General features: G+C 38.6%; 1 protein-coding gene across 3 annotated transcripts in view; it reads left to right on the top strand.

The window, feature by feature from the left end:
- The window catches only part of ARHGAP42 (Rho GTPase activating protein 42), a 323,631-nt gene extending 301,405 nt beyond the window's left edge, over positions 1 to 22,226 (top strand). For 2 of the 3 annotated variants that reach the window (XM_077113174.1, XM_077113176.1), the window contains 6 exons: positions 938 to 1,082; positions 2,320 to 2,700; positions 3,082 to 3,238; positions 5,742 to 5,804; positions 14,729 to 14,808; positions 15,086 to 18,299. In XM_077113174.1, coding sequence (XP_076969289.1) covers positions 938 to 1,082; positions 2,320 to 2,700; positions 3,082 to 3,238; positions 5,742 to 5,804; positions 14,729 to 14,808; positions 15,086 to 15,174 — 915 coding nt within the window. In that variant the 3' untranslated portion in view covers positions 15,175 to 18,299. Of the gene's footprint in view, positions 1 to 937; positions 1,083 to 2,319; positions 2,701 to 3,081; positions 3,239 to 5,741; positions 5,805 to 14,728; positions 14,809 to 15,085; positions 18,300 to 19,376 lie in introns of those variants that run through there. The other variant, XM_077113175.1, reaches the window with a different exon arrangement.
- The last annotated feature ends 1,214 nt before the right edge of the window (positions 22,227 to 23,440 follow it).

The raw sequence follows: 23,440 nt of genomic DNA, 5'->3' as shown, positions 1-23,440 counted from the left end.
AGGGGATATTCCAAATAAAATGAAAGAAAAAATACAGGGAACAGAGGCCTGAGTTTCTTCTTGTATCCATTCCCTAAGAAGAGTTTCTTAAAAGAAACTTGGAAATAACCATGGAAATGAGAAATTGTGAAAACCATAGTGCCTAGGTTATTGAGCAGGTGAAGCCATTTAAGACTGGCCCATTTGTGATCCATTTGTCTGAAGTTGTTCCCATGGGAGAATGACTATTCCCCTCTCTTCCACTGTTTCCTTCCCGATATCTGCAGAAGAATGCCCTTCTTTCATCGCAATGGGGCAGCTCAGAGCCAACAGCATGGCGGCACCTTCTCCTGAGAACAAGGCACCCTGCTATGGAAGTGGTATAGAATGATGGGCTTCCCTTTAGGTTGTGTTCTTCAGAGCATGAAGAGGGAAGGAGAATTTGTTTATATTTGAAAGGTTTTCTTGAAATTATTGGAAAACCTTCTGAAATTGAGGTGGGGTACAGAATGAAAAAGAAAACCCAGAGAAGAAATGTTCACTGGAAATGGGAATGGTTATAATTGCTCTAGGGTATTTATTTGTCTTTATCAAGGATTTCTTGCCATGCAGCAGATTAAGAAGCCAATAGCTCTAAGGTTTTTAATAACTCTCAAAGCTCATTTTGTGATGAAAATGGTCATTTCCCCCTTTTATTTATTTATTTTTTTTTTTTAAAGGAAAGACAGAGAGAAGGAAGGAAGGATAGAAGGAAGGAAGGAAGGAAGAAAGGGAAACATTTTTAAACATTTTCTTGTTTTATTGTATTCTGTTTCTCCGTTTTTGTTACATGGGCTGGGGCCGGGAATCGAACCGAGGTCCTCCGGCATAGCAGGCAAGCACTTTGCCCGCTGAGCCACCGCGGCCCGCCATTTCCCCCTTTTATTGACCTCGGGTTCCTTTTCCTTCTATCCTTTAGATTTTTCACACTGCCCCAGACCCAAACATCCCTCTGCCTCAGCCTCAGTCTCGATCTGGATCGCGGAGGACACGAGCCATCTGCCTCTCTACAGGCTCTCGAAAGCCCAGGGGGAGATATACTCCGTGCCTGGCAGAACCAGATAGTAAGTGTGCCCTGCCTAGGGAGATGCTTTCTTCATTCTTTAATTCTGCCTTACCTCACCTTATTGGTAATTAAACAGCTATAGAAAATGTTCTGACTCACCCCAGGAAGCCAGGTTGTAACATTTATACATTCTCTATCAGCATAGTCTCAAGGTTCCTTGCAAAAAAGCAAATTCATTACTGCTACAAAGGAGGAAAATAGTTTTCTCAGTGCCTTTTTTTTTTCCAACTCTGATTGTGTACATCAGGTGCTACTTTGTAGCAGGTTTTGTCCTGTTGTCAGAGTGGTAGAGAAGAAAGCTAGAGAAGGTCCTGCTGAAGCAGTCATTTTCTTTTTTTCTTTTCACGTTATGTTCTTAAAGCAAGAAAAAGAAAAACTATCCCACACATTATCACTAACTTAGCATTCTGAGCCAAGCCCCAACGTGAAATGGCTGTAGCCGCAGCCCATGGCATATAATAAACTCTGACCCTTCTCATTTTATTTTAAATCCCCCAAACTCCCATTTTCCCTGACAGTCAGTGCTCAACAGGAAGGAGAATATACCAATTTTTAATTCAGGTATGTTTTACTGCATATCTTATTATTGTAGTTTCTCTCATTTTTCATATACTTTTCTTTCAGGAACATTAGAAAATAAACTCAGCTAAATAGCCAGTTTCTTATTTAATGTTGCTATATTCTTAGCCAAAAAAGGGGAAAAATTTTCTTTCTTTGAAAATTGTGAGTGGCTTGTAATTTGCTGCTGACATTTAATGATGCATTTGAGTGAAGGAGGAGGACTTGGCTGCATTGTAACTCAGACTCACCTAGTATCAGGAAAGTAAAAGAAGGCAAAAATATACCCTTAATGTTACCTCCTTCCACTGATCCCTTGTAATATCATCAAGGACTCTCATTTCTTCTTTTGAGTCCTGTTTCAGGAACAAATTTTAGTCTAAATTCCAGTCAGCCTTAATGTTTCAAGAAGTAAAGGTATTTCATTGGGTCAGGGTGCATATCAAAATCTTCCTGGAATAGTATTGAAAAATGCATTCACCAAGTCTAAATGCATAGTTTAAAGCCTCTTTCCAGCACTGAGGACAATTCCCCGTACCAAGTAAAGGCCAGTTGCTTCAGTGGGGCCAGGAGGCCGCAGAGTCCACAGTGAGGTAGAGAAGAGAAGGGATTTGGAGGTGCTGTTAACAACAGATAGCTGCGTTGCTTTTCTGTCTCCTGCTCCTGTCCCTCCTCAGGTGACTCCTATAGCAGCAGCCCAGACAGCACACCTATGGGCAGCATCGAGTCACTCTCCTCTCACTCATCTGAACAAAACAGCACTACAAAGTCTGCTTCCTGCCAGCCCAGGGAGAAATCTGGAGGGATTCCCTGGATTGCATCCCCGTCACCTTCTAATGGACAGAAAAGCCTTGGTCTCTGGACAACTAGTCCTGAATCGAGTTCTAGGGAAGATGCAACCAAAACAGATGCAGAATCAGATTGCCAGAGTGTGGCCTCGGTCACTAGCCCAGGGGATGTTTCCCCACCGATAGACCTGGTCAAGAAAGGGTCCTATGGACTATTGGGCCTGAAAAGACCCTCAGCTTCCTGTCTCAGGCCCATCTCTGCAGCCGAAGGTAAGCCAGACTGGAGCTTGTGCAGGGTGTGATTGTCTCAGTGTCACTTGGAGAACTGTTCAGCATGATTAAGCAGGAAAAAAGTTAAATGGAGAAGGGACTTGAATGATGCTTATCTACTTTGTTCCTGAACTTGAATTTTTTAAAACTCCTATGTGCTGTGACTTTTTACCTGTATCCTTCCATCTCTGTGAGGTGATGTCTTTGTAATTACTGTAGATTGTGATCTCCCTGAGTGATGGGCTGCTGTGCTCAAAGAACATTCTGTCCCTTCCCATTTGGACTCAGAGAAAAATGCTTTCTTTTGTTATAACATGTACTGTGTATTGCCTTTATTTTGTCTAATAGCACCTTGCCTGTTTCCTTGGGCTCCCTTTTTAGGAAACAAGAGCTACAGTGGATCCATTCAAAGCTTGGCTTCCATAGGTTCGAAAGAGATGCCCAAAACCTCACCAAACCCAGACTTGCCTCCAAAAATGTGCAGGAGATTAAGGCTAGACACTGCCTCGAGCAATGGCTATCAGCGACCTGGCTCAGTGTAAGTGAGAAAGTATTCCCATTTACTTGTGTCTACCGGGGATACAGTGGAGTTAGGTATGTTCAAAAGAACTTTAGAAATCCTACAGGTAGAGTAGGTACAGTCAACTTCTGTAGATCCTACTCCCTTCTAAAAATGATATGAAAATTAGAATAGGCTTAGTATACTTAAAAAAATCTCATGTGGAAGCACTTTAAGCACTGTGCTTAGAAGCAGAGGTATGGCTTAATTTAAGTACATGATAATAAATATAAAATAGTATTTATGGGCTTTGAAACGAGAAGCTTTCCTTAAAAGCTAAGCATCTACCTCTGAGCTGAAGAGACTGCCATGCAGTAGTTGTAAGCTAGGCCAGATCCCTCCTCTCCCCTAAACCAGCCTGACCAGCCAAAACTTGTCATAAAGACAACTGCTTTTTATCTAATGAGGGTTGGTTTTCTCTCCTTTCCATCACACCTCTCTCCTACCTGAGTTTAACTGATTAAAATAAGCTCATAGAGAAGAAGGATGTAAAAGGCAGAAGGGGGTACTTCTAATAAAAAAAAAAAACAACCCAGAACTAAGGGTTGCTAGGAGAAAGTACATAGAAGTGAACAGAAATGCAGCGAAGAGGGAAAAAATTGGAACCTGGATGAACAAGCAAAATCCAAAGAAGAAAAGTTTCTCTCCCTTTGGTTTTATTTTTGTGACATTTGCTGAGCATCTCCTAAATGCTGTATCAGCAAGTACTGAACACCTTTACATGTCCTCTCTTTTAATGTCCACAATGGCCTTTTGTAATAGGTAGTATAGACCCCTTATTAAAAATGATGAAAACTGATTCTTAGAAAGTTTAATTAAGTACTGTAATTCAGGAATTCTCAGCTAGTAAATGGCAGAGCTGAAATTCCAACTCAAGGTTCTTGAACTTGAGCTCTGTACTCTGTATTCTCTCATGCTTATTTTAAAAATGGTGGTATCCCTGACACTTCACGAGTAAAAGTACAGTAAGAAATGTATTAGCCCTGTTTCCATAGGGGCAGGGCCTTAATTCATTCTTTCATTTGTTTCTTTGACAAGAACCCTTTGGTTTCAGAGTGTATTCAACATAAAGTTCTCTCTCTTGGTGATATTAAGTTACCACAGTATAGACAGATATATTTGTAAATCTATCTATTCTGCAGTGTGTGTAGTTCTAGCTATTAAGGAAACTTACATTTTAAGCAAATATGTCAAGAGAGATGGTAAAATATAAACTCCACCCTTTCCAGGGAAAAGAGAAGAGCTTCTGTTTTTTTTTTTTTATCCACATGGGCAGACACTGGGAATCTAGCCCAGGTCTCCGGCAAAAGCTTCTGTTTTGTGATTGTACTAATAGTTAAAGTAGAAATTAAAATGAGGGAGTGTATGTTCTGTATTAGGTATAAAATGGTCCTTGAGATTATCAGATGATTGGGCTTTCTTTGGGAGAAGAGTTTGTCAATCAAAGGAATGAGATACAATTTTTTTTGCAGGCTATATGAAAACATCCTTCAAAGAATTTTGATATTCTTTTCTAGTAAATATAGAAACTTTTCGAATTACCTAGGGCGCCTTAGCTTTTATTGTTTTCATTCTACACTCAGTAGTTTTACCTCTCCAGATAAAACATCCTGTGTGCCCCCTCCCCCATTATTTGAAACAAAGTTTGAATCCATGAATTCATTTATTGACCATGTTTTCAGAGTTCCCTCTTCATTTTACAAGAGCTGTGTTCAAATATAAAAAAATACATGAAATAATTTTAGAGTTAGTTCCCTCAAAGCTATCAGAGTAAACAATTTTTCTTTTGTCATATTGTGTTTGATTCTTTCCTTGTGGCTACGCGGTACTCAGTGACACACTGCCAGGAGCAGAGTGAAGAGAAAATGTTCCTTTTACTACTCCTACACTTTTCTGAGACAAAAAGGATGAGGACAGTAAGATCCCCATGGGATGTAGCTAAGTGCCTATTGCAGTCTTATCCCCTGTGAGCTGGAGACTAGAGCTGGAAAACTCTTTCATATAAGAACATAAAATGATTAAAATTCATATCAAATTTTGATGACCAAAAACAACCCAAGTGTCCATCCACAGATGGATGGATAAACAAGTGGCTTTCTATACATAAAATGGAATATTACTCAGTCCTTAAAAAGAATGAAGTGGTTACATGCTCACAATATGGTAGTGGTGGGTAGGGACCAGGAAGTTATTTCTTAAAAGGTACAGAGCTTCTGTTTGAGGTGATACAGAAGTTTTGGTAATGGATGGTGGTGATGGTAGCACAATGTTGTTGATGTGATTAGTGTACTGAATTGTACATATGAGCATGGTTAAAAGCGGCAAATTTTGTGTTGTATATATATTACCACAATAAAGAATTTTGACAGTCTTTAGCTAATCATTTTTTAGTTTGCTTAGCTGATAAATACTGAATTGCACTTTGAACTGAATGATATTCTGACTGATTTCATGAATCTTGTATTTTAAAATTATTTTTCAGAGTGGCAGCCAAAGCCCAACTGTTTGAAAATGTTAGTTCACTTAAACCAGTTTCTTCTGGGCGGTAAGTTCTCAAAACCCTTAAGCAAATTTTAAAAAAATAATAAAGTAAGTGTGAAATTGTTGACTTGCATTGACATGGCAAGTCATCTCTTCCTGTGCTGCCCCTTTTTATGCAGAGGATCACATTTATGCACACTGGCGCCTCACATGTTGTTTATGGGGAAAAGGTCTTGCCTATAAACAGCATTTAGCCTCTCAGATTATATTGCATGATGCCTTATTTGCTAAAATCTTCCAAGAGGAAGACTCGAAACAGATTTTCTAAAGGAAGGAAGGTATAACCCTTTGTGCTTCAAGACCTATTTCATGAGAATCATTGTATGGAAATTTGTCAAGAGTATATCCTTGACTTTTAAGCATTATGTAATTTTTTTATGAAAGAATCTTCATGAACTTCAGTTGCAAAATATGCTTATATTCATAAGGGCCGCTGAGGTGTTGTGGAGCTAATTACCCCAGGAAGCTCTTTTTTTCATTAAGGGTTTCCTGATTTCACCTTCCGATCCATTGTTAAAAGGACTTGGGTTGTTACATTTTGCTGCTATTATTGTGCTTGCCTCCAAAGTTTCTGCTTTCCTCTTCTCACTTTCCAAATTAATTCTTCTAATCCGCAGTAGGCTTAGGTTTTTTATTTCAATATGTCTAAAAAATTTAATATCTTAGAAAGGCCTGCTGTCACTTTTTTTTTTAACCTCCAGCAACCACTACATTGGTGGCAATAGGTGGCGTTTTCCAAAAATGCTTGTTTTTGAAGGAGGCATCTTTGAGCCTCCCGTGTGTGTGTGTGTGTGTGTGTGTGTGTGTGTGTGTGTGTGTGTAATTGAGTCTGTAAAGTAAAGGAACCACAGATAATTGAGGTATTGCTGTATCGTTCTTTAAAGATTTATTTAACCTTATTTTATAAACCTTATAAATACAGATTTATTTTAAATGTGCTAGTTACTGAGGATCATGATGATGTTTAGATGCTCTTTGGTTTTGTCCAAAACCTTAGGAAAGGCCCTCATGTATCAGTTCTCTTAACTCCACAGAACAGAGCCACCTTGTTATTAAAAAAGCATGATCATTACATCATATTTGTATAGCAGATCCCAGAGCACTTGCATGTACCTTACTCCATCCTCAACATCATCTTCTGTTTTTGAAATCGTGGTGAAAGCTAGACACTGTGCATGTCAGAACAAAGCATCCCTTAATGTGAGGCATTTAATCGTCTGCATCTGGGAAAGTGTCTGTTATGCTGTTTGGTTGAATTGCTCCACTAGATGGAGCTCTTTTTTAAGAAAGCTCTAACCAGAGTCTTAAAAAAGAACTCAAGTATTGTCATCAGAGGTAATCCTATAGAACTTTATGTACACTTTTAATGCAGTAGGCCAGAAAGCTGTTGTTTTATAAAAACACATGCATATTTTCATCAACCTGTGCATTTTTTAAAAATATTTTTTATTGTGAATTTATAACATATAAAGAAAAAAACAATAAATTCAAAGTACACTGTAACAAGTAGTTATGAAAGAGATTTTAGAGTTTGGTATGGGTTACAGTTTTACAACTTCAGGTTTTTCCTTCTAGCTGCTCCAAGACACTGGAGACTAAAAGAAGTATCGATGCAGTGATTCAGTAGCGATACTCATTTGTTAAATCCTCTCTTCTGTTATGCATTGTTAATGTGCTTTTATGTTCTGAACACTTTAAGTTCACTTCTGATGAGCTGACAGCCTAACCTGAGAGCTCATTTTGTGGTACGTTGAGGAGTAAAGTCTTTTTCTGTCCACTAGTCCACAGTCTGGTCGTGATTTACCTCTAGGAGACAGCCGCAGTGGAGCATCGTGGGTCTCGGGGTCAGGCAAGCCCACATTCAAATTCTTGTTCCACTCCTTCCTAATTCTGTCACTTTGGAGTTAATGTATTTTGAAAATCCATTTTCTTTTTCTATAAAATGAAGGTCTGTTTAGCACTGTTTTGGTTGGGGAACATGCACAATAATATATTTAAAGTAAGTAACTCTTCAGAAGATGCTCTCTGTAAGAATAATAATAACTAGTACTACTGTTGTTGCTCTTGTTGATATTATTGTTATTATTGCAGCTACTTACCTAAGACACTCAAACCTCTAAATAATATGTTAGTGGTAATTACACACTAATTCTTTTGCATGATTAGATACAGCTAGCTAAGCAGCAGAAAGAAGTTCAGGGCACTCCCTGCCTGTAACCTCACTGGCTCTTATACGACCCGTTTCATCTTCCTTCTAAGGAACTCTGGGCCACCCTTGAATTTGACCTTGAAGGATGCTGGATCCTGTAGTTGGTGATAGGAAGAGAAGTTATTTTAGTGGATGGCCTTGAGTACCAGAAAAGCATTGCCTCTGGTAGTCTTTGAAGGCTTTGATCAAAGAGGGTTTGACCTAATCAAAGATAACCCAATTGGCTCTTGCCTATAGATTGTGATGGGGAAATTCAGTCAGCCAATTTAGGATGGAAGCAGTGAAATGTAGAAGGACTTCATTAGGGCAGTTACAAAAGCATGAAAAGTTATAAGGAGGATCATGACGGCAGAGAGGGAGGCTTTAGGGCTCAGTCTCCTTACTAAAGCTTGGCAGAACCAGCAAGAACTAGCAGAAACATCTTTCTAAAACATCCAGAAAACACAGGACTGCAGCAACAGGGCAAGTGCAAATCAAGAAAAAGGCAACTTAAAAGTGCTAAGTTCTTGTGGTGGCCCTGGCTGACCCCTTCCCCACCCCCTCACTGGCTCCACACAGAGCTGGCCTTCCCTCCAGTACAAGTCCCTGGTGCCAGTTCGGGAGGTATCAGAATTACCTTGGTACACGTATTGGTGGAAGCACGTATATCTGGCCCAGTCTGTCTGATGGTGGCCTGAGGGATTTGCTGTTCCAGAACTTGCCTTGCACCATAGAAGGCTGCTTACAGACTCTTCTACACAACACTGTGGGAGAACAGTTAAGCCTTGTTGCCTGGGGCAGGACTTGCTGGCTGTATGACAAAGTGTACTGTACCTGGGAACAGGGGGAAACTGAATCTGAAGGAAGAGGGAGTGACATACACATTTACGTGAAGGAATTCCTGAAGACTCATGCACAGAAAGGATCAGGGAGTCCCCTAAGCTTTGGCCTGAAGCTGTTCTCCAAACTCATTGTATGGATCAGCTCTGAAGGAGACACATAGGCCAATCTTCATAGACTTGGAAGGTGCTGTCTGTGTTTACCTCCTCCTTTTTTTTTGTTAGCTCTTAGAGATTCAAGGAAAGCTCTGTCATAACACTAAATGGATGCAGGTTTAAGGGACAGGAACCTCAGGGTCTAAATTCCAGTGATAAAACACTAAAATATCAAAATGTCCAGGTTTCAATAAAACCTTCTAAAACAGACAAAGAAACGGGAAGTGCTAACCCAGGCAGAGTAGAATATTAAAGCAATAGAAACATCAGTGAAGAGGACCAGACCTGGGACAGTCCAGACAAAGTCTTTGGTCCTAAATATACTCAGAGCTAAAGGAAAACATAGAGAAAGAACCAAAGGAAATCAAGAAAATGGTAGATGAACACAAAGAGACTATCCATAGTTCCTCTATGAAAAGGAACAAAACAGAGCTGAGACCATAGAACAGAAATTTAAAATTTCCTAGAGGGGTTAAACAGCAGATTGGAGCTGGCAGAAGAAAGAATCAGAGAACCTGAATATAAGACAATTGAAATCATTCAATCTGAGGAGCAGAAAGGAAATAATGAAAAGTGAATAGAGCCTGGGGAACCTGTGGGACTACATCAAGCGGATACGCATTGTGAGACTCCCAGAAGGAGAAGAAAGATAGAAAGGGGCAGAGGAATATTCCAAGAAGTATTTGGTGTGAACTCCTCAAATTTAATAACTATATGCCTCCAAAATGTCAACACATTACAAACAGGATGGGGCTTAGTGAATGAGAAACAAATAATGGCCGAGCTTTGATCTTTGGGAAATGCCTTCGTTTAAGTCAGGCAAAAGACAACATGAAGCAGCGGTCAGAAAAAGATATGGCCAGCAATGGTAGAAGCTGCAAAAATCAAGGAGATCAGGAGAAACCATTGATTTAGCCCTTACTGCATCATTGGAGAAGGCAAATTCAGTGGAGTGGATGGGACCATTTTGCTAGGGTACTTATCTGCAAGATTTGCTAAAAGAAACGTTCCTGAGTTTTGCCACAAGCTCTAGAAACCAGAATTTGTGAGACTAAGGTCTGGGCAATCTGTACTTTTGACCTCTCCCTGTGGTTCTTGTGTACATTTAAGTTTGAGAACCTTAGGGATAGAGAAAAATGTCAAGAGTATCTAGTATAGTCCTAAACAGACTTGGTTATTTGCAATTATTTTTCTTAATCTCTGAAATGCCTTTGAAAGCCAAATGTACCCCCTGTACCACCTATCACTGCACTCCTTTGCCCCAATACGAAGGTATGTAGAAAACACTACATACTCTCTCTTTGGTCTTGGTCAGAAGGAAAAGCCACTTTAAGCCAGTATAGTTTAGGCAAGCGACACAAATGTTTATTGAATTCAGAATTAAAAAATAATTTAGATAAAGACATAAAATATTTAGCTCAGTGGTTCATACTTAACATTCACATGTCATCATTTGAAAGAGTAGTATTAGGTTTATAATTACAAACTACAAATACAAAGCTCCACACAGTTTTCTTGTCCTATGAGTTTGGATTATATATAAGACAGTAAATCACTGTTTAGAGCAGAGTGACCCACTTAAGATAGACATAAGTAGCCCTGATCTTTAAAATAATACTTTTTTCTTCTGTGGAAAATTTGGAGAATACTAATAAATTAAAACCACTTCTAACTTCATCAGTTAAGAATGATAACTGCTGTTAATATTCTGATGCATAGTTTTCTAATCTCACCTCTGATAGTGGTTCTCAGAACCTCTTTATAGTCTTAAAACCTATCATGGACTTCAAAGAGCTTTTGTTTTGTGTAGACTATAAATATTGATATTTACTGTATTAAAAAATTAAGCTGAGAAATTTTAAAAATATTTATTCTAAAATAAAAATTATAAGCCCATTACATATCCATACAAAAGACATAATTTTTATGAAAAGTAACATACAACTTAGTAGGTCTTTTTGACATCTGGCTGTCCATAACAGAATAAATGGATTCTCAACAGATTCCATTAGCCATCAGAGCAATTATATCTTCACACATTATGTAGCCTCGCAACTGTACACTAGTGAGAAAATGAAAGCGATAAAGGCAATTTAACATCTTTGGGTTATTATGAAAATAGTTTTGACTCTGCAGATCCCTTCATGGGTCTCTGGGTCAGCCCCTGCCTCCCACCAGTTCCCCTGGCCACACTGTATAAACTACTGCTCTGGGGTGAACAGGCAGGAAAGGAAGCATGGAGATGTTGTTCACATTTGTCTCTGCAATTGTGCCCAGCAGAGAGAAGATGCTCAGTAAAATTGGTGAATCCATGGGGAAAATACACATTTTTAACCTAAAATGCTACTGTTACTTGCTTTGTCGTTTCATTTTTGGTGCAGTTGCAGTGTATGTGCCTTTGAAGTAGGAACTCATGTGTTCTTTCGTATCAAGGTATCCAGTGCTCACGGGTCAGAAACAGCCAGTGCTTGTTGAGAAAAAAATGAGAAGAGCACATGTGACTTAATGTCCAACTATTTCCCAAGAAGCAAATGCAGTGTTTATTAGCAAATTGTCATGGGCAGCGTAGGGATCCTTCTAAGAATGACTGTAAAATTTTTGCTTTAAACGCTGACACTGTCATGTCATGTGATGTAAACACCATCTGCTGTAGCTGCCTAATACTTCATTCTATAGGCGGTCCATAATTTGTTGAGCTCCCTACTGATGAGCTCTTAGATGGTGTGATTATCTTAAGCTTTTATATAAACCACTGCTCTGGCATCTTTGTAATAGTGCTATCTGTGTGCACTCCTGTTCCTTTCACAAGTGAACTTCTGAACAGCATGAGTGTGTGCGTGTTGTATCATTGCCAAATGGCCCTCCAGAAAATATTGTTTCAGGTTTGATTTGGTGAGTTTTTTATTTCTCTTACAATTAAGATAATCATTGGTGAATTTTGCATACTGACCCTATCAAACCTTTGTAAGTCTGCTCACTGACATTAGGTAGCATTTACAGTTAGGAATGGGGCTTATGAACAGATTGTCTTCCTGATGATAAAGTAAAGAAATGAGTTTCAGAACTATCAATGTCATTACCTTATACTTGTTATGCAGTAAGAAGCAGAATTAAAAAATCCTTTCAAAGGGAGGTTAGAATCTTCTGAAGAGAGATACCGTGGGTGGCAGTATTATTTTCACAACCTCTTCAATAGACCAACACAGTATAAGAGGGAGCGCATTAGTACCCGGAGAGAAAACTTCACTGTCACAGAAGTCTACTTTAAATCATCAAAGCTCTCTGTAGAGTTAGCACCTGTAGTTACAGATCTCAGAAGAAAATTATACCTGTCTAGACATAAGCACAAATAATTGAAAAGTCATGACATATTATTTTGTGCTCCATATTTTCAACACATTTAACAATATCTGTGTATTTAATGATATAATTATTCTATTGGTCTGCTGTTCTTCCCTGCATCCAATCCCATGAAATACTTTGAGAACATTCACATGTGAAATAGTAACAAAGATAATTTAGTTGCATTTTTAAGTATCATTTCAAAAATTACATCATAACAAAGAATATCATTGTCTAATTATTTTTATAACTTTAGGAATTGTTTCCTTGTGGATCTCCTAATTATTCATCTTAATGATTCAAGAAGAAGCGAGGCTTAATGTTTATTGGATGTTCGTTGCTGCTATTAGAAAATTTGTCTCTAAAAAATGCTTTTAGAGAAAAGTCTCTGCAGTCTTCAGTTATACTATAATCATGTCATATGGTTGTACTTGCCTAGGAGATTTATAGGAAAAGCTGATCTTATTTCTACTTATAATGACCCAAGTCTCATCGCAGAACTTGGGAGCATCCTCTTCCCTGGGCCCACTCCCAGCACACACCCGGGCATACACTCATGTGCACGCATGCACTGCTCTTCTTTAGTTGTAAAGCCCTTGCCCTTCAGTGATGCCTCCACTTTGCCCATTCTTCCTTAGACCCTAATGGGAAATGGTATATGGAAAAATGGCCCCTCCCAAACCTGCCTACTGCAGCCTTCCTTCACAGGCTGAATGGAAGCCTCTGTTTCACCTCAGATGACGTTGACTCTGGAATGGGGCTGAAACTTTTCTTCCAATCTTCGGATTGTCATTTAGGAATCCTGGTTTAAGTGCCAGCCTCTTTCTGGAAATGTAGAGGTATGACCCAGGGTCTCGCTCTTTCCTGGAAGGTGAGGTTATAATTGGATTCAGAATTAACACTGTTGCTTTAGAAGACCTGTAGATGGTAAATCCTGCTGATGGCTCTTCACCTGTAAAATGCCAGGAGTTCAGGAAGGAATAACAGTGTGCCTTGACTCTAAAAACATTCATATGGAAAAAGAGCCCAGAGCATCTTCTTTCTTTTTTTTTTCCCTACTGATTCACTCAGGAAATATTTACTGTGGTACTTGCTACTAAGGCTTGTGATATATCATTTAGGCAGTTTCATGGAGGTTACATTCTCTTCGGGGGAGAAGATAAAATTGTCAGAAATAACTACAGAGTACTCATATTAATACCATGCAGAATTAAAAAAGGAGAGTATGTTAGTTGCCTGGGCAGCTGTTTTAGTTGTGTTGTCAGAGAAGGCCTTTCGGAACCAGGAAATTTGAGAGAAACCTGGAGTATGTAGCCATGTGAAAACTGAGAGGGAAGCCTCTCGGGCAGAGAGTGCTGTGGTGGGAAGGCAGTGAGAGGACCAGTGTGACTGGAGCAGTAGTGAGTGAGCAGAGGAAGGCACAGAGAGAGGCGAGGGTGGGGCAGGTCCCTGATGTACATTGAAGTGTTGTGATCAGAAAAAACACTTGATCTAATCAAGAACCTTTTCAAAGCAGTCTTCTGGCCACTGTGTGTAGAATTGAGACGAAAGAGGAAGCCTAGAGGATTTAAGGCAGAAATGATATTAGACTCTGGTTGTGGTAGAGATGGTGAGAGTGACTGGAGTTGGGATGCTTGCCAAGTCTTACCAGTGTAATTGAAAAACTGCAGAGTAGAGGTGATGTCTCCGGCAGCCTCAGATGACCACTTTTTAGTTGTTGGCTTAAACGTTCTTAAACCAGGAAAAACTCTTTGAAATTCTGGCTCCTCTTAAAAAGCCACTTTGAGACTCTATTCTTCTATTGTAGCACGCTGAGAGCTATGTGTTGGCTTTTCCTCTTTAGGACCTGGTGTGCTCTCTAGTTTGCAAAGTCCCCGTGAGTCCCTGTTGTATCCCTGTAATGCTGGTTTTGGTCGCCATCTACCATTTAAATTTTCTTATATCATGGCCATTTGCTTTATTTATTGTGCCCTGTTGGCGTTTTCAGTTTTTAATTCTGTCTCTGTTGATCTGAAAATGACAGTGGCAAAAAAAAAAAAGCTTTAGGGTACCCGTGGACCATGGTTCCTATGCTGCAGCTTACTAACAATGAAATAATAAGTGTTCTTCAAAATCAGCCTGTGCTGTTTCACGTCGGGGAGTTGCCCTTGGTGGCGGCAACTGGTAATACCAGTTTTGGTGTTGCTGGTAAAGTTTGATTTTCTGATCCGGGTGCTGGTTGCACAGCACGTTCAGAGTTCATGAAAATGCACTTCTGTACACTTCTGTGTGCACTTTTAGTGTGTATATGGTATTCTAGTTACAACTAAAAACTAATGGCATTCTTGCTTAAGAACTATTTTAAGTTTCAGTGTACTTGATTTGGGCGTTGTGGTTTTTGCAAGTTGTCTTTTGACCTTCCAGGCAAGCCAAGGCCATGTACTCCTGTAAAGCAGAGCACAGCCACGAGCTCTCCTTCCCTCAGGGGGCGATATTTTCTAATGGTGAGTATACCGTTGGTTTCACTTCATTTTATAAGCATGTAGAGTGCTAGTGTGGTGGGAAGGGTCTAAAGTAGAAGCAAGTCAGCTTAATTGATTAATTACAGGACTGTACAGCGCACTTCAGCTTTAAAAGGTGCTGAAACATTGTTTTTACACTTTGAATGCATGCATGCAATCTGATGACGGTTTTACCTATTTATATAATTATTTGAAGTGGATATTAATTCGGTGACATTTACTTTACTATTTATTATTACAATTTTTTTTCTTTTGCCAGTGTATCCATCAGTGGAACCAGGATGGTTAAAGGCAACTTATGAAGGCAAAACAGGACTAGTTCCAGAAAATTATGTTGTCTTCCTCTAATACTATTTAGTGGATGGCAGGTATCTTCATGGTATCCATGGTAACAAATAATAAGCGCTATGATTTTATCTGACACAGATACTGGGATCAGCCCACTAAATGAAAATAGTCAATTTCTACCAAGTTTTATACCAGCAGACTATGTAGCTCCCTATTAATGGAAAAAGGAAAAAAAAGTTTAAATTTTTGGCTGTTCTTTTTTGGCTGGTTTCTTATTTAAAAACTATTTTGCCTTTTTTAAAAAATAATAAGTATCTCTGTGGTATCTCTTTTGTAACAGTTACAGAATCTAAAATATATTATGTTAAGTACTACATCCCAGAAATTTGGAAACCAGAAATCTGTATAAGGATTTTGAGCTGTGTTCTTCACTGCGTGGCATTCTCTGAGGAACTTTGAAATTATTACTTAAAAATGTAATTTAAATTGTCCATCTATTATTTTTTCTTAAAAATATACTACTTCTATATATGATTGTTATTCTGGTCCTAAGCATTTCAAGAGTAAGTCTTTTTTAACTTTATTTTTGTTTTCCAAGTAGATGATAATATTCAAAAGCAATAATGTAAATATCTGTAAATGAAACCAATTTAGGTTATACACTGATTACACTGTAAACAATCCATCCAGCATTCCAGAAACCTCCAGGCATTTAGAGCAGTGGTTGGCAAACACTTTTTTTTAAAGGCCTGAGAGTAAATAGTTTCAGCTTTGCGGGCCCTGTAGTCTCTGTCACAACTACTCAGTTCTGCCATTTTAATGCTCAAAAGAAGCCAGGGATAACACATAAACAAATGAGTGCAGCTACATTCCAATAAAAGCTTTTTTTTAATTTATTTTTTTTATTTTTTGATGGGCACTGAAATTAGAATTTCATAAAATTTTCACGCCATGCCGTATTTGCATCTTTTGATTTTTTTAACATGTGTTTTTAAAATGTGAACACTGTCTTTAGCCTGTGTTAGGTGGTGAGATTTGATTTGAAGGTCATAGTTTGCTGACCCCTGGTTTAAAGGTTATATAAAACTGTCTTCACAACTTTGGGATTTTTACCAAATTTTGTTTTATTAACTCATAAATACTTATAAATTCACATGTAAATATCCTCTGGTAGCTCTTTAGGGACAACACAAGAGTGTACTTACAATTATGGTGAACCAGTATGAAAGCGCATTATGAAAACATACAACTTAAATTCCACAGGTGGTACTGTAACGTGTCAAGAGTATTTTATTGATACCAATCTATGGTTTTGAGATGTTCTATGAATGATAAAGATGTTGTTTGAAGACATGACTAGAGGAGCTATGCTTTCTAAAGCCTTTGCTTAACTGAAGCAGAATGTAAACATAAAGACACAAAGTTCTTAGATCATATTGAACCACAAAGTTTCCAATTATATCTTCATGTTTTGCAGGAATAAAATCTCTACAGGATTTTCTTTTTGCCGTTCAGTTTACAGCCTTTAGTAGGAATGTCTCTGAATTTATACAGCATACATATACTTACTGTATACCCATTTATATTTACCACCAACTTCTGGTCTTGCAGCAGCCACTATTTCTATTTTTTTTATCTGTTTGTGGCAAAGAGCCTTTCTTGTCCTCAAGAGTCTGAAAAACTGATTACTTGCCCTCTGAGGCCCACAACCCTGGTCCTCTGAGCTGCGATATGATGCTTATTGCTTCAGAGTTGTCCACTGTACAGACAGTCAGGCTGACTTTGTAAAACTCTTGATATATCTGTATCTCAATCTCTTTCTCCTTTAAATAGTATTTCTGAAGTTAATAGCTTACATGCACACACATGTACACACAACTGTGTCTCAGCTTTTTACGCTTTTAAAATTAAAAATGGAATAATGGATTAGAATTCAAAATAAAGAGAATAATCTTAGGCAGAAAGTAACAACCAGGAATATAGATTTCAATGCATTGAAATAAAGGAATGGAAAATACGCTAATATGATAAAAATTAATTTATGATAAAAATCTGTTAAAATGCGTCTTTTTTTAACATCTGATATGGATTTTTGTGCACTGTAATCAAGCGTAGCTAGACCTTTTTTCATCTCTGGATCTTTGATGGTGCTCTGTAGTAATAAGAACATTGGTGACACCCTAATTATCTTCTGCCAGAACGGAAGGCAGGCTTTCCATTGTGCCAACCCTTAGTCTGTTTGCCACCCTCAGCTACAGCATCCTTGCCATCACCTGGAATCCTACTAGATGAGAACCTCTCAAAGCAAATTGATTTTCTTTCAAAGACCAACTTGACTCCAAAGAGATTCAGAATCCTAATTTACTTGCTGCTGTGTAAAGAAATTGCAACTTTCATTTTATTTTAACATAATCCAGAGCTGTTCCTGCCTCTGGGTTGTCTGTGAGCTAATTTCACTGAGGTTTGATGAGAAATTAGAGCTTCCCCTTTGTAGGACATGAATCTGAAGCCCGGCTCTTCTGTCTAATGGTGAGGCATACATTGTGGCAGCATTTGCAAAGGGCCCTTTCCTCAGATAAACTACAAAATGCTTGTTCAAGCTGCACTTTCGTTGGAAGTTTTAATCCTGTGGACTTCTCAGGAGAGTTCCTTGTTCTTTATTTTGATTATGTGTGTAAGCAAGTCATGGCCGTACGTTGGAGATGGGTTTTCTTCCCTAAGCAAGTTTCCTACATATAAAGTATTTATGAGCATTGGAAAACTCACAATGTATACACTAAATCATAGTGACTATCAATTACATAGGAAGTTAATGCCAGGCATTAGAAAGTAATCGTGTACCGAATTGCAATAGGATTTCAAAACAGAAGCTTAACTCTTCAGAGACACTGGGAAGAAGTGTTCAAATTGCTGCGTCCTTTCCTGCGAAAACCCTGTAGTGTGGGCACCTGAATCCCTGTTTACAGTCCAGCAGTATGAAGATGAGGTTGATAAGACTCAGTTAATTGTCTCTTGAGTTATCTGAAAATATCCTGGAGTATAAAACATGTATGTATTTAACAGATGATGCTTGTTATGCATAACTCCACCAACTTCATAGAAATTACTCTTTCAACTAAAGAATTCTTCTGTTGTGTTATGTATAAATGCCTGGAAAGTAAAATAAAAATGTGTATTCCTATGAACTTTGTGGAGTACGAAGAGTAAGTGCATTTCTCCTTGTTGATTTTCTAGTCAAATTGGTTCTCTGTGCTTCATGATGTGACTGTGCATACTCGAGTTTCTTCATGATGGCCTGTTTGCTCACTAATTTGGGAATGGTAGAGGAGAAAAAATGTACTTACAATCCCAAATTATCCAGGTCCCAAAATAGGAAAAATAAAGATACATAATGATATTTTAAATTTTATTCTTATTCAGTGATGATTTTGAGTATTTTGGCCTGCCTTCTAAAAAGTTCACTGTGTAGTAAGGAAAAGAAAATGTGGTTCTGTCATCCTGGGAAGATGGCACCTGCCTAACTTCTCATTTCCTCCCAGCCTCATTTTTTCAGGTCTGTGTCTGAAGTCCAAAGGATTATCACTCACACGTATATTGGTTTAGAAGAGACTCTTGAGAACCTTTCCTTAAACAACGTCTGTTTGTAACACCCACTCCCAGTTATGTGTGCATGATGCCTTAATTAGCAGTTGGAATCCCTACATGATTTATGCTTTATGGCTAACTTTACAGCTTAAGTTAGAGGCGGGCCAATTTAAGAGCAGATAGTGTTCTTTGGTTTTACACTATATTTGTAATTTTCAGATGTTACCTTGACTTAAGTCACTGGGTAGGACACTGTAGTCATATCTCCTGGTAAAGAATAAAGCAGAAACTTGACTATTGTTAAGAAATTACTTTCCTCTTGATTTAAGTTTTTCCATTCAGGGTGGAAATTGCTAGTTAATTTTGCCTCGTACCTGTTTTTGTTACTTTCCAAAATTGAAACTCTTGTTAAAATTGTGGCTATCCTTCTTGAACAGTCTGTGTCTCACCTATCTCCTGATGATCTATAGATTAATATTCAGTATTGGTCAGCTAGTCCCAATCTCCTGAACACATTCACTTTATCCATTCTATGTCACTCTTCCCTCACTGCTTCAAATGTGCATCTTCTGCTTCATAGTAATTTAGGGAAAACTCAGGTTTATGGATGACATGGACCTTTAGAGGATCAGAGCACTATGATAGCTTGATAAATTGAATTTTTCGTTTTTTTTTAGGGCATCCTCATCCACTGTTGTAAATAGAGAATCCTGAATAATGTTGACAGCAGTCACACAAAGGCATTGGCAGAAAAGTAATCTGCATATCCAGTGTTTAGAAGCCATTGCTGAGTTAGGGAGCCCAACAGGCCATCCACTGCTTCTCCTCCAGGCACTCATGAGATATGCCAAGGTCAGAGGGTGAACGTTTGTTGGTGCTAACGGGAGAAATGGAGTCTTTGTGCTTACTGATGAGTCTCAAAAGTCAGGGACAGTTTTCAGTTTTTACGAAAATAAGTATTCTCTGTCATCCACTATGTTTATGTTTGCCAGTACTTGAGGAACGTAATGAAAGACAGGGGGGTGGAGCCTGAAGATGCCAAGACCACCGTAATTAGATGGCCCCTTTTCTCACTTTTGTACCATCTGCCACGTCTCAGCAGTGTTTTCCATGACCTTTACCCTTCCAGGGTAAAGAGCAGCCCAGCCTTGCCCTGAATCCCCTCACAGTCTGTGAAATTAAAAGTGTGCCTTGTTCTGCATGTGTCAGCATGTTAGAACTTTTTTATCTGCCTCTGTGTCCTCGGTCAACTTCTTTTTGCAGAGAATGATGCCCTCTGGAATGATGTATGAATACTGCCTGCACGTGGTTTCTGCTTGAAATCTGACCTATCACTGCATATTGAAGGCTGTGATTTCAGGAGTCTTCTTGAACTCTGAAATGATACCTTTTCAAATAGAAAGTTTGGCAGGGAAGACGACTGGGTTTTAAATTCAGAATCTATTTATATACTGTTTTGAGGTACTATAGTTTATATTAAAAAGTTGGATATTTTGGATATTATATTTCAGTACCAGGAGTTTCTTTGCAACTATTAACAAGACAAATTAAGTAATAAATGTGGTGAAAATGATTGTCAGTAAATTATCAAATGAACTTTTTGTTTATTTTGTAGTGTTTCTGTATTTATCTGCACTTTGTGTACATATATACACACATACACAAATATGTAAATAATCTCATATTATTCCTAATCTGAATTGCCACAATACTGATAATGTATGTTTACACTGTATTGTAAATTACTTTAAAAATAATAAACTATGTAAACACATTTTAATTTAGTCTTTGTACTTGAAGACCAATTTTGTGTTGGGGGGCAGCTGCCTACGAATCATACAGAGAACAACCCAGGTTTCTAGTGCTGTGAATGAAAATTTGAGTGTGGCTGAGTGGAAAATAGTAGCAGAATTTCTGACAACATGGCGTTATGGCAGATTAGGAAAATGTTAATGTTGGTACCTATTAGTAATGTAGGTGTCCACGTAGGAGAGAGGTAAATGGACAAGAAACAGGCTATTAGATCTAACAGGCCAACAAGCTTCCATGAAAATATAAAGTACACATGCAAAATTTTTAAATATGCTATGGAAGAAATACCAGCATGCAGATGTCCACTTGGATGTTTTTAGTTTTATGAACTTCCTGGTCACTTTGACTTCTAGATACAAGTTTGCTTTTCTGGTTCAAAGAAAGAAAATCATGTATTAACTTTTGTGTTGCTAACTGGATTATTAGAATGCAGTAAATCACCTTGCCAAAAGCTAAGTCTTAGAGTTTCTCAACGAGGTTGTTGACACACAATCTGGTCTACTCAAATGTGGTTTCATTTTATTCAGTGTCAGAGGAGAATTGTTACATTCATGGCAGAAGAGATGAAAAGATTAATGGGAATCAATTCCAGTGTGACTAAGCAGGAAAGAACAAGAACTGTTAGGGCAGGTGTTAGAGGTCGTTATGCATGAGCAACTGCTTGAGGATGTTAGGAGAAATTGACCTTGATGGAATCTCTTTTAACTGGTAGTTAAAAATAATGGCAGCTGAAACAATTTGAGTAATAAAAATTACATAGTATTAGATTGTAATCAAAGTATAAAATAAATTATCCATGAATCCATACTATCATACGTTATTGAATACATCTCATTTATAAATACATGTATGAAAGATGAGATAAATCTCACTTAGAGAAGAATTCCAAAAAATAATTAGAATTGTAGTTATTCCTCCCTCTAGGAAGTTGAGCTTCACCATGCACAACTTGAGGGTAGACTAGACTTTGTGACTCACTTCTAAGGAATAGAGTATGTAAAACCTTTAGAACTTACAGAGACGAGATCTGGCAGACCTTGCCATAACCAAGTGCCAAAGGTTAACCTCATCAGTGATATCGTGTGGTTGTCATGTGCCCAGTAAGGTGATGTTATGAGAAGAGCACTTCACCTCTGATATTCTTTCCAGAAACTCGTATCCCCAGGCTAGTTGTAAGAGAAGCATCAGACAAACCCAGACTGGGGGACTTCCTATAGGATAAATATACTCAAGACTGTAAGCTCATGAGAAAGAGGGAAATACTGAGAAACTTTCGCCAACCAGGAGAGGCTGTGGAGACATGACAGTTAAATGCAATATGGTAGCCTGGATTGGATCCTGGAACAGAAGGAAGACAATGGGGAAATTTGTGAGATTGAAATAAAGAATTGAATTTTGTTAATAATAAAAAGAAAGCAAAATTAAACGAGTAACACAAACTAATCACCAAACGGTGACATGAACTGGGGGACGCCTTGTATCCTTTTTGGAATTTAAGTTTGTATTATTCAAGATAAATACTTTCACTTGTTTCCCCCACTGAATTGTAGTCTTTGTATGCAAGATGTCTCTGGTTCATTACTGAATCTGCAACACTGGAACAGAGTTTCATGTATCCTGTGGTGAACCCTTTACATTAAACGAATGACTTCATTAATAAAGGAACAATCATTGTAAAACTTGGCAAAAGCAATAGAAGAAATGAACTGTAGTTACTAGCCCAGGTCACAATTGGATGCAGAGAGAAACGTGAGTAGTTGTGGCTGGATGGATGGGCTTATCTAACCAAGTGTCCAAGGTGAGAACTTGAAGGGAGGAGAGCTGTTTTCATGTTGCACTGAGGCAGGAGCTAACCGAAGGATTCAGGGGAGGGAATCCGGTGGGTAATGGGGAAGGGCTGGCCTGAGTTGTATTTATTCTTTCGTTCATGTCTGCATTCTTTAACAGTTGTGTGTTGTTGTTGCTTGTGATTTAAAAAAGAATTAGATATGGCCGATTTTCTGAAGTTCACAGCTCAATGAGGAAGAGAGATGTGAGTTAAAAACCACAATATAAATGATGTGTGATCGAGGCAGTCAGGCATGGAATGTGCAAGGAACACGCAAAAAACCCAGAGTTAAAGAGGAAAGGAGGGTAAGGGCAAATGAGAGACGGTTTCACTGAAGACCTCTTACCTGGGCCTTGAAGGATAGAGCATCAACAAGGATCAGAGATAGTGAAGTCCCAGAAACTTGAGGTGGAAGGGGGTTACTAATGGATTCAGTATAATTCGAAGTGGCTGAGAAGTTTGGTGTGTGCACAGACATATTGGGATGTGATTGTGGTAAGGTAGGATGAGGTTAAAATTTACCAATCTGATCAGATTTGTACTTAGGAAAACTGTAGTGGAGGATGTCTGTGGGGTGGTGGTGGTGTAGTTTGAGGCACTGCAGGAGGCCGCTAGGCAGGGAATGTTACGTCAATTAGAGAAAGGAAGAACAAGGTAAAAATAAGGAAATGACTCATTTCAGAGGTCAGACTGACATAGCCACTGTATTGGATGAGTAATTTAGAGGATTCAAATCTATTTCAGAAGTTTGCAGGCTGCTGAGAAGGATCAACAATCAAGGCAGTGAGCAAAGCTTTCAAGGCTTAAAGGGGTGGCCGAAAGCCTGCAGTGCCTGTTTAAGCTCAGTAATGGGTGTACTGGATGTCGGGACTAGTTAGTCAGCTTGGCTGTGTAGACTGACCTCGCATGAGCCATTTGTTTTTGTCAGTGTCCTTTGGGGACCTGTAACTGTGCTTAGAGATTGATTCATTAATCCCTCTCATAAAATAGGAGCTTTAACCTAGAGTCCAATGATAGACATCAGAAAGTTTGTGAATTCCCTAGGTTGTGTGGTAATTGCTCTAAGTCAGTTTGTGCCATTTTTTTCTACCCCCAGGAAGA

This window comes from Tamandua tetradactyla, chromosome 8 (assembly GCF_023851605.1).
Source record: "Tamandua tetradactyla isolate mTamTet1 chromosome 8, mTamTet1.pri, whole genome shotgun sequence".
Lineage (NCBI taxonomy): Eukaryota > Metazoa > Chordata > Mammalia > Pilosa > Myrmecophagidae > Tamandua > Tamandua tetradactyla.
Note: the sequence above shows the minus strand (reverse complement) of the source record. Positions and strands in the feature narration are given on the sequence as shown.